Source organism: Panthera leo, chromosome C1, assembly GCF_018350215.1.
Source record: "Panthera leo isolate Ple1 chromosome C1, P.leo_Ple1_pat1.1, whole genome shotgun sequence".
In the NCBI taxonomy this organism is placed as follows: domain Eukaryota; kingdom Metazoa; phylum Chordata; class Mammalia; order Carnivora; family Felidae; genus Panthera; species Panthera leo.
The window spans coordinates 125,943,398-125,955,411 of record NC_056686.1 but is presented as its reverse complement, the minus strand read 5'-3'; the positions used below and the strand labels follow the sequence as shown (position 1 = coordinate 125,955,411).

Sequence of the window (12,014 nt, the reverse complement as noted above, 5' to 3'; positions counted from 1 at the left end):
TTGGAGGCCAGAGGAGGAAGAGCTAGCAAGGAAACATAACGTTTTCAAACCTCAAGTCCTTTTTGTAAGCTAAGAATAAACCGTTACTCAAGGATTGAGTTCCCAGCTAATTTTGGACAGAAGACAGCCTGTACCTGGACTCCAGGAAAGGTAGGTGGGATGGTGCTTGCTCTTTCCACTCACCTGTGTTTTTCCTCCCCAGCCTGCAGGGGTATTTACAGAAAGGATTTGACTAGTTATTAGAGGATGGTTTTCAAGCACTGACTAGATATTCAAAATGGCCAATCATATGTAGGTTCAATTTCAAAGTTTATAAATATCATAATAAATTTTTTTATAAGAAAAACGTCTGTAGTTGGACATTTTCCTCATTAAGCATAGGAATCATTGACTGTTGTAATTTTGAAATATTATGTTACTAAAATCCAATGATAGGTTGAAACGATAAGAGTTTATTCTTATGGATTACTCGTGGTTTAAATGCAGAATCACATTACCGCTTAGCAAGGATCTGCTATGAGAGAACTTTTGTAAAATTCACATGCCTTTTCCTCTTACAGACACAAGTTACAGGGAGCACACTGAATGGTCGGAAGGAACAGCTTCAGGCTGAGGAAGGTGATAAGGAAAAATGGGATTTCCTACAGTTTGCTGAAGCTTGGACTCCAAATGAAAGTTGTGAAGAGCTCAGGAATGAAATTTTGTTCACTCATGTAAGAGCATATAACAAATTCTTTTCTCTATTTTTTTTTATTTTTTAATATACTGAAACTATAACTTTGTCATATATTTCTTAAGTAGCCACAATTCATTGTTCATGCTGTTGAAAGGAGCTTCCCCATAAAAGCTGGAAAACCTCTTAGAACCACAAGACGACATTGCAAGGAAGCTGCACCAGTGGCTCGTATCTTCCAGCAGTTACATACCAGTGCTCTCTGTTTAGCCTCTTAGAAATGCATGCTCAGTAGAATCCAGCGTTCAGAAGAAAATACCGGTGGCTGTATTTATGATCCTGAGGATATGGAAAGATGTATTAATTTTGCCACAGAGTGTAACACAAACAGGTCACAGACTCAGTAGAGATATTTGCATTACAGCGTCCAAAGTATCTAACAATTTATACAACTTAATTAGTAAAACACAAATGAGCCAACAGAAAAACAGGTGAAGAATGTGAGCATTACGAGGGCCCTTGAGTAGCCAGTAAACATGGAAAGAAACTCTGCCTCACCAAGATAAGGCAAATTGTACAGGCGCGTTTTCCCTTTATAGTTAATAAGTAATCTGTGGTGTGGCTCTTTGAGATTATGTGACTGTCCTGTTCCCAGAACCTTTCATCTGGTAGTCTTAGCATTCACTATGATCTTTGTCTGAATCAGTTTTTAAATAGTGGTTTTCTTTTTTTTTTCTTTTTTTTTATTATTTTTTTAATGTTTATTTTTTGAGGGGGGGGAGGGGCAGAGAGAGAGAGAGGGAGACACAGAATCTGAAGCAGGCTCCAGGCTCCGAGCTGTCAGCACAGAGCCCAATGCGGGGCTCGAACTCACAAGCTGTGAGATCATGACCCGAGCCGAAGTCAGACGCTTAACTGACTGAGCCACCCAGGTGCCCCTAAATAGTGGTTTTTCTAATTCTGTCTTTGCTTCTGTATTTATTAGCTGGCATTTTTCTGTAAAGACAAACTTTATTTTTCCTCATTTAAAAAATATCACTGTGAGCTTGGGAATTCTGTTACTATTAATGTGTTATAATCCTTTACTTTTTTTCTTTAATTTTTTTTTTAAACGTTTATTTATTTTTGAGACAGAGAGAGACAGAGCATGAACGAGGGAGGGTCAGAGAGAGAGAGGGAGACACAGAATCGGAAACAGGCTCCAGGCTCCGAGCTGTCAGCACAGAGCCCGACATGGGGCTCGAATCACGAACCGTGAGATCATGACCTGAGCCGAAGTCGGACGCTCAACCGACTGAGCCACCCATGCACCCCTTCATTTTTTAAACAAGTCCCTACATTTCTTTGATTGCTTCCTTGCTTTTTGACAAACAGTTTAAGATTGACCTTTTATTATTTTTGCCCCAGACCTGGAACTGGACATTTCTTTAAGGAGCCTTGATTCCCTTTGCTGGGAAGTGATATTTAGAAATCAGGGTGTTGTTTTTTGTTTTGTTTTGTTTTGTTTTTATTGCTCTGGGATGTCATTATTTCTAGGCTCTTTTCAGTGTATACAGCGATTTACATGCACATACATACATTTTGTCAGAGATAGGTTAATATGTATGTATGTATGTATGTATGTATGTATATGTGCATATTTAGTTCATAAGTTCACTCTGAGACTCCAGTTCAAATCCAGCACCACCGGGTTCTTTTTCTCCTCCCATCTGTGCAGACATAAGCATTTATGCTTTTCCCTTATCCAGCAGGAAGAACTCTGTTTCTTGATATCATCAGTGTATGTGCTCTGTGGCTCTGTCCTTCCATACATGCAACACACTTTTAAAATAACTACTACACTAATACCATACTTTACACCTATTAGATTGGCAACAATGGAAATACTTAACATACCAAAAATGTCAGGAACATTTTATATACCAAACGCTTCATATACTGCTGAGTAGGAGTACAAATTGTTGTAACCCCTTGGGAGAGCATTTAGGTAATATCTGGTAAAGTTGGAAATGCCCTTAAACCAAACCATTCCATTTCTAGGAATGTCTTCTCACCCGTGGGTAGAAGGATACATGTAGAAGAATGTTTATTGAATCAGTTTTTGGATTGTTAAAGATTAGAAATAACCAAAATGCCCTGATGGGTATTTAGAAATTAACATGAATGAATTACATTTATGTCTTAACGTGACCAGATTTTGAAAACATGTTATTTTTAAACTGCCTAGCCCATACACACAAATAATATTGTGTATTTATGAATACATATCTATACATAATGAAATATACAAACAGACATTGGAATAACCCATATTAAACTTGTAATATTGATTTTATCTGGAAGGAGGAGAATGAGTCTGGGAAAGAGTAAAAAACGTAATAGCAACTTCAACAGAAATATTTAATTTTAAAGAAGAATAGGAATTTGGAGACCTGGGTGGCTCAGTCAGTTCAGCGTCCACCTCTTGGTTTCAGCTCAGGTCATGATCTCATGGTTCCTGGGTTCAAGCCTTGCTTGGGATTCTCTCTCTCTCCCTCTCTCTCTCTGCCCTTCCTCTGCTCACGTGCACTTTCTCTCTCTCTCTCAAAATAAAAAAAACTTAAAAAAAAAAAAAGAATAGGAATTAAACAGTACAGTATTACTATTTGTAAATTTTGAATGGCGGGTACGTTTCTGTATAATAATAAATACTATCAGAGAACATTAGAGAAGCTTATAATCGTTCGAACTGTCTGCTTCTTCCTAGCCCCTTTGGTGCCATGTGGTGTGAAATTTGGGAGCTTAACATTTTTTATTTGAGTACAGTTGACACACAATGTTACATTAGTTTCAGGTGTGCAAAATAGTGTTTTGAAAGAATGAATTTTAATTTTTGAAAGATATTATAGGAATAAAATTAAAGTCTGTAAAGTTTAGTTCCATAAGAAGAAACAATGTTTTTTATGTGGAATCTTATTAAATTTTGTATGCATTTTATTTATAGGGCTGGTACATTTTTTTTTTTTTTTAGGATACTAGAATGCCATTCTATCAAATATAGCTTAAAAAAATCAAAGGATCACTTCTAAGACATTTTTCTTTTGTTTAAAAAACTACTTTCCTTTTGGTAGTGTTTATATATTTGGGTTTATAAAAAATCAATAAATACTAAAAATCCTAGGTATTTTAAAAATATGTAAGTAAAATTATGATTTGTAGCTGTTTGCTCTCTAAGATTTCCTAACTATTGAATTATGTTTAAGTGTTCATTTTTAAGATAAGAATTAAGAATTTAAAATGCATTTTCCCATGTATATACATGTTTATTGTTTTTAACTGTATTTGAAGAAAAATATATATCTATGTATTAAGTTTTTAAAAAATCACCCAGCCACCTTTACCAAAGCTTACTCCCCTGAGCCAGGTGTTTTTCTTTTACAGTTTAGTGTTACTTCACACAGATTTTTCAGTGTATGTCATTTTTTTTAATAGCATATATTTATTTTTTTATTTTTTACTGAGGTAAAAATGGTATATAACATTTTAGTTTCAGGTGTACAGCATCATAATTCAATTTTTGTAAACTCTTAGCCTCCTTCATCCATTTCACTCATGCCCCAACTCCCTTCTCCGCCTGATAACCACCAATGTGTTCTCTGTATTTACGAGTTTGGCTTAGTTTGGTTGGTTTGGTCTTTTTAGACTCCATACATAAGTGAAATCATATGGTATATGTCTTTCTCTGTCTGAATTATTTCACCTAGCATAATACCCTCAAGGTCCATTCATGTTGAAAACGGGAAGAGTTCCTTTCTTATAGCTGAGTAGTATACACACACACACACACACACACACACACCACATTTTCTTTATACATTCATTCATTAGGTTGCTTCCATATCTTGGCTATTGTAAATAATGCTGCAATGAATTAAGAGGTGCATATATCTTCTCAAATGACTGTTTTTGTTTCTTTGGATAAATGCCCAGAGATGGAATATTTGGATCATGTGGTAGTTCTATTTTTAATTTTTTGAGGACCCTCCATACTGTCTATCATAGTGGCTCCACCAATTTACATTCCCACACATTGTTCCCTTTTTTTCCACATCCTTACCAACACTTACTGTTTCTTATGCTTTTGATAATAGCCTTTCTTTTCCTTTTTATTATATGAAATTTATTGTCAAATTGGTTTCCATACAACACACAGTGCTCATCCCAAAAGATGCCCTCTTCAATGCCCATCAACTACCCTCCTCTCCCTCCCACCCCCCATCAACCCTCAGTTTGTTCTCAGTTTTTAAGAGTCTCTTAGATTTGGCTCTCTCTCCCACTCTAACCTCTTTTTTTTCTTTTATCTCCTTCCCCTCCCCCATGGGTTTCTGTTAAGTTTCTCAGGATCCATGTAAGAGTGAAAACATATGGTATCTGTCTTTCTCTGTATGGCTTATTTCACTTAGCATCACACTCTCCACTTCCATCCACGTTGCTACAAAGGGCCATATTTCATTCTTTCTCATTGCCATGTAGTACTCCATTGTGTATATAAACCACAGTTTATCCATTCATCAGTTGATGGACATTGAGGCTCTTTCCACAATTTGGCTATTGTTGAGAGTGCTACTATAAACATTGGGGTACAAGTGCCCCTATGCATCAGTACTTCTGTATCCCTTGGGTAAATTCCTAGCAGTGCTACTGCTAGGTCATAGGGTAGGTCTATTTTTAATTTTTTGAGGAACCTCCACACTGTTTTCCAGAGCAGCTGCACCAGTTTGCATTCCCACCAACAGTGCAAGAGGGTTCCCGTTTCTCCACATCCTCTCCAGCATCTATAGTCTCCCAATTTGTTCATTTTGGCCACTCTGGTGTGAGGTGGTATCTGAGTGTGGTTTTGATTTGTATTTCTCTGATGAGCGACGTTGAGCATCTTTTCATGTGCCTGTTGGCCATCTGGATGTCTTCTTTAGAGAAGTGTCTATTCATGTTTTCTGCCCATTTCTTCACTGGATTATTTGTTTTTCGGGTGTGGAGTTTGGTGAGCTCCTTACAGATTTTGGATACTAGCCCTTTGTCCGATATGTCATTTGCAAATATCTTTTCCCATTCCGTTGGTTGCCGTTTAGTTTTGTTGATTGTTTCCTTTGCAGTGCAGAAGCTTTTTATCTTCATGAGGTCCCAATAGTTCATTTTTGCTTTTAATTCCCTTGTCTTTGGGGATGTGTCAAGTAAGAAATTGCTGTGGGTGAGGTCAGAGAGGTCTTTTCCTGCTTTCTCCTCTAGGGTTTTCATGGTTTCCTGTCTCACATTCAAGTCCTTTATCCATTTTGAGTTAATTTTTGTGAATGGTGTGAGAAAGTGGTCTAGTTTCAATCTTCTGCATGTTGCTGTCCAGTTCTGCCAGCACCATTTGTTAAAGAGACTGTCTTTTTTCCATTGGTTATTCTTTCCTGCTTTGTCAAAGATTCGTTGGCCATACTTTTGTGGGTCTAGTTCTGGGGTTTCTATTCTATTCCATTGGTCTCTGTGTCTGTTTTTGTGCCAATACCATGCTGTCTTGATGATGACAGCTTTGTAGTAGAGGCTAAAGTCTGGGATTGTGATGCCTCCTGCTTTGGTCTTCTTCTTCAAAATTACTTTGGCTATTTGGGGCCTTTTGTGGTTCCATATGAATTTTAGGATTGCTTGTTCTAGCTTCGAGAAGAATGCTGGTGCAATTTTGATTGGGATTGCATTGAATGTGTAGATTGATTTGGGTAGTATTGACATTTTAACAATATTTATTCTCCCAACCCATGAGCATGGAATGTTTTTCCATTTCTTTATATCTTCTTCAATTTCCTTCATAAGCTTCCTATAGTTTACAGCATACAGATCTTTTACATCTTTGGTTAGATTTATTCTTAGGTATTTTATGCTTCTTGGTGCAATTGTGAATGGGATCAGTTTCTTTATTTGTCTTTCTGTTGCTTCATTATTAGTGTATAAGAATGCAACTGATTTCTGTACATTGATTTTGTATCCTGCGACTTTGCTGAATTAATGTATCAGTTGTAGCAGACTTTTGGTGGAGTCTATCGGATTTTCCATGTATAATGTCATCTGCAAAAAGTGAAAACTTCATCTTTGCCAATTTTGATGCCTTTGATTTCCTTTTGTTGTCTGATTGCCGATGCTAGCACTTCCAACACTATGTTAAACAACAGCCATGAGAGTGGACATCCCTGTCGTGTTCCTGATCTCAGGGGGAAAGCTCTCAGTTTTTCCCCATTGAGGATGATATTCGCTGTGGGCTTTTCATAAATGGCTTTTATGATGTTTAAGTATGTTCCTTCTACCCCGACTTTCTCGAGGGTTTTTATTAAGAAATGGTGCTGAATTTTGTCAAAGGCCTTTTCTGCCTCGATTGACAGGATCATATGGTTCTTATCTTTTCTTTTATTAATGTGATGTATCACGTTGATTGATTTGTGAATGTTGAACCAGCCCTGCATCCCAGGAATGAATCCCACTTGATCATGGTGAATCATTCTTTTTATATGCTGTTGAATTCGATTTGCTAGTATCTTATTGAGAATTTTTGCATCCATATTCATCAGGGATATTGGTGTGTAGTTCTCTTTTTTAACTGGGTCTCTGTCTGGTTTAGGAATCAAAGTAATGCTGGCTTCATAGAAGGAGTCTGGAAGTTTTCCTTCCCTTTCTATTTTTTGGAACAGCTTGAGAAGGATAGGTATTATCTCTGCTTTAAATGTCTGGTAGAATTCCCCAGGGAAGCCATCTGGTCCTGGATTCTTATTTGTTGAAGATTTTTGATAACTGATTCAATTTCTTCGCTGGTTATGGGTCTGTTCAAGCTTTCTATTTCCTCCTGTTTGAGTTTTGGAAGTGTGTGGGTGTTTAGGAATTTGTCCATTTCTTCCAGGTTGTCCAGTTTGTTGGCATATAATTTTCGTAGTATTCCCTGATAATTGCTTGTATTTCTGAGGGATTGGTTGTAATAATTCCATTTTCATTCATGATTTTATCTATTTGGGTCCTCTCCCTTTGCTTTTTGAGAAGCCTGGCTAGAGGTTTATCAATTTTGTTTATCTTTTCAAAAAACCAACTCTGGGTTTCATGGATATGCTCTACAGTTTTTTTAGATTCTATATTGTTTATTTCTGCTCTGATCTTTATTATTTCTCTTATTCTGCTGGGTTTGGGGTGTCTTTGCTGCTCTGCTTCTATTTCCTTTAGGTGTGCTGTTAGATTCTGTATTTGGGATTTTCTTGTTTCGTGAGATAGGCCTGGATTGCAATGTATTTTCCTCTCAGGACTGCCTTCGCTGCATCCCAAAGCATTTGGAGTATTGTATTTTCATTTTCGTTTGTTTCCATATATTTTTTAATGTCTTCTCTAATTGCCTGCTTGACCCATTCATTCTTTAGTAGGGTGTTCTTTAACCTCCATGCTTTTGGAGGTTTTCCAGACTTTTTCCTGTGGTTGATTTCAAGCTTCATAGCATTGTGGTCCGAAAGTATGCATGGTATGATCTCAATTCTTGTATAGTTATGAAGGACTGTTTTGTGACCAAGTATGTGATCTATCTTGGAGAATGTTCCATGTGCACTCGAGAAGAAAGTATATTCTGTTGCTTTGGGATGCAGAGTTCTAAATATATCTGTCAAGTCCATCTGATCCAATGTATCATTCAGGGCCCTTGTTTCTTTACTGACCGTGTGTCTAGATGATCTATCCATTGTTGTAAGTGGGGTATTAACATCCCCTACAATTACCACATCCTTATCAATAAGGTTGCTTAGGTTTATGAGTAATTGTTTTATATATTTGGCGCATAGACATTTATAATTGTTAGTTCTTCTTGATGGATAGACCCTGTAATTATTATATAATGCCCTTCTTCATCTCTTGTTACAGCCTTTAATTTAAAGTCTAGTTTGTCTGATATAAGTATGGCTACTCCAGCTTTCTTTTGACTTCCAGTAGCATGATAAATAGTTCTCCATCCCCTCACTTTCAATCTGAAGGTGTCCTCAGGTCTAAAATGAGTCTCTTGTAGACAGCAAATAGATGGGTCTTGATTTTTTATCCATTCTGATACCCTATGTCTTTTGGTTGGCACATGTAGTCCATTTACATTCAGTGTTATAGAACGATATGGGTTTAGAGTCATTGTGATGTCTGTAGCAATGTCTCTGATACTTTGTCTCACAGGATCCCCCTTAGGATCTCTTGTAGGGCTGGTTTAGTGGTGACGAATTCCTTCAGTTTTTGTTTGGGAAGACCTTTATCTCTCCTTCTATTCTAAATGGCAGACTTGCTGGATAAAGGATTCTCGGCTGCATATTTTTTTCTGTTTATCACATTGAAGATTTCCTGCCATTCCTTTCTGGCCTGCCAAATTTCAGTAGAGAGATCAGTCACGAGTCTTATAGGTCTCCCTTTATATGTTAGAGCACGTTTATCCCTAGCTGCTTTCAGAATTTTCTCTTTATCCTTGTATTTTGCCAGTTTCACTATGATATGTCGTGCAGAAGATCGATTCAAGTTACGTCTGAAGGGAGTTCTCTGTGCCTCTTGGATTTCAATGCCTTTTTCCTTCCCCAGATCAGGGAAGTTCTCAGCTATTATTTCTTCAAGTACCCCTTCAGCACCCTTCCCTCTCTCTTCCTCCTCTGGAATACCAATTATGCGTAGATTATTTCTCTTTAGTGCATCACTTAGTTCTCTAATTTTCCCCTCATACTCCTGGGTTTTTTTATCTTTTTCTCAGCTTCTTTTTCCATAATTTTATCTTCTAGTTCACCTATTCTCTCCTCTGCCTCTGCATTCCGAGCTGTGGTCATCTCCATTTTATTTTGCAGCTCATTAATAGCATTTTTTAGCTCGTCCTGGCTGTTCCTTAGTCCCTTGATCTCTGTAGCAATAGATTCTCTGCTGTCCTTTATATGTTTTCAAGCCCAGCGATTAATTTTATGACTATCATTCTAAATTCCCTCTCTGTTATATTGTTTAAATCGTTTTTGATCAGTTCGTTAGCTGTCGTTATTTCCTGGAGGTTATTTTGAGGGGAATTCTTCCGTTTCGTTTCGTCATTTTGGATAGTCCGTGCAGTGGTGCGGAACTGCAGGGCACTTCCCCTGTGCTGTCTTGAATAACTTGTGTTGGTGGGCGGGGCCGCAGTGACACCTGATGTCTGCCCCCAGCCCACCTCTGCGGCCACAGTCAGACTGGTGTGTGCCTTCTCTTCCCCTCTCCTAGGGGCGGGATTCACTGTGGGGTGGCGTGGCCCGTCTGGGCTACTTGCACATTGCCATGCTTGTGGTGCTGGGGATCTGGCATATTGGCTGGGGTGGATAGGCAAGGTGCACAAGGGCGGGAGGGGCAGGCTCAGCTCCCTCTTCCTTCAGAGGTCTGCTTCGGGAGGGGCCCTGCAGCACCAGGAGGGAGTCAGACCCGCTGGAAGGATGGATCCGCAGAAGCACAGCGTTGGGTTTTTGCGTGGTGCAAGCAAGTTCCCTGACAGGAACTGGTTCCCTTTGGGATTTTGGCTGGGGGATGGGCGAGGGAGATGGCGATGGTGAGCGCCTTTGTTCCCTGCCAACCTGCACTCGTCGTCAGGGACTCAACAACTCTCCCTCCCGTTGTCCTCCAGCCCTCCGGCTCTCTGAGCAGAACTGTTAACTTATAACCTTCCAGATGTTAAGTCCCGCTCCCTGTCCGAACACACTCCGCCCGGCCCCTCCGCTTTTGCAAGCCAGACTCGGGGGCTCTGCTTTGCTGGTGGGCTACCCCTCCACCCCGGCTCCCTCCTGCCCGTCCGTGTAGCACACACTGCCTCTCTGCCCTTCCTACCCTCTTCCGTGGACCTCTAGTCTACGCTTGGCTCCGGAGAATTTGTTCTGCTAGTCTTCTGGTGATTTTCTGGGTTATTTAGGCTGGTGTGGGTGGAATCTAAGTGATCCGCAGGACGCAGTGAGCTCAGCGTCTTCCTATGCCACCATCTTCCCAGAATGATTATAGCCTTTCTAACTAGTGTGAGGTGATACCTCATTGTGATTTTGATTTGTATTTCTCTGATAGTGGTATTGAACATCTTGTTATATGCCTCTTGGCTGTCTGTATGTCTTCTTTGGAAAAATGCTTCTAAATTTTCTGCCCATTTTTTAATTGTATTGTTTGTTTTTCTGCTATTAATGTTTGAGTTCTTTGTATATTTTGGATATTAACCCCTTCTCAGGTATATGGTTTACAAATATAGTCTCCTATTCCGTAGGTTGCCTTTTCATTTTGTTGACAATTTGCTTCACTGTGCATAAGCTTTTCAGTTTGACGTAGCCTCACTTACTTATTTTTGCTTTTGTTACCTTTGCTTTGGAGTCAGATCTAAAAATTCAACTCCAAGACTAGTGTCAAAGAGCTTACTCCTTATATTTTCTTTAGTTTTATAGTTTCAGTTCTTACATCCAAGTCTTAATCAATTTTGAGTTAATTTTAATGTATGGCTTAAGATAGTAGTCCACTTGCATTCTTTTACATTTGGTTTTGCAGTTTTCCTAACACCATTTATTGGGGATACTGTACTCTCCCCATAGTACCTTCTTAGCTTCATTGTCAAATCAGTTGGCCATAGATTTGTGGATTTATTTCTGTGCTCTGTTCTATTCTATTGATCTATGTGTCTTCTTTTATGCCAATACCATACTGTCTTGATTACAGTAGTTTCACAGTATAGTTTGAAATCAAGGTGCCTGATACCTCCAACTTAGTTCTTAGTTCTTAGTTCTTCTGTCTCAAGATTGCTTTAGCTATTTAAAGTCTTTTGTGATTCTATACAAATTTTAGGATTATTCTAGTTCTGTGAAAAATCCCATTGGGATCTGATACAGATGCATTAGACCTCTAAATTGTTTTTCATAGTATGGACTTTTTAACAATATTAATCTTTCAACCCATGAGCACAGAATATCTTTTAATTTATTTGTGTCTTCTTAGTTTCTTTCTTATAGTTTTCAGTGTGTAGGTCTTTCCTCTCCATGGATAAATTTATTCTTTAGTATTTTATTCTATTTTATTGTAATTGTAATGGGATTTTTTTCTTATTTTTTCTTTCTGATAGTTCATTAGTAATGGAAAGAATTGCAATAAGTTTATGTATATTAGTTTTGTATTCTTCTACTTTACTGAATTCATTTATTAGTTTTAACCCCTTTTGATGGAGTCTAGGGTTTTTTGTGTATAGTATGTCATCTACAAATAGTGAGAGTTTTATTTCTTCCTTTGTCGTTTAGATGACTTCTTTTTCTTGTCTGATGGCTGCAGCTAGGCATTATAATACTATGTTAAATAAAAGTGA

At 38.3% G+C, this 12,014-nt stretch overlaps 1 protein-coding gene across 8 annotated transcripts in view; it reads left to right on the top strand.

Moving 5' to 3' along the window:
- Nucleotides 1–12,014, top strand: part of ZRANB3 (zinc finger RANBP2-type containing 3) — a 304,853-nt gene that overhangs the window by 248,714 nt on the left and 44,125 nt on the right. For all 8 annotated transcript variants that reach the window (XM_042948578.1, XM_042948577.1, XM_042948579.1 and 5 more), the window contains one exon: nucleotides 561–713. In XM_042948578.1, coding sequence (XP_042804512.1) covers nucleotides 561–713 — 153 coding nt within the window. The remainder of the gene's footprint in view (nucleotides 1–560; nucleotides 714–12,014) is intronic.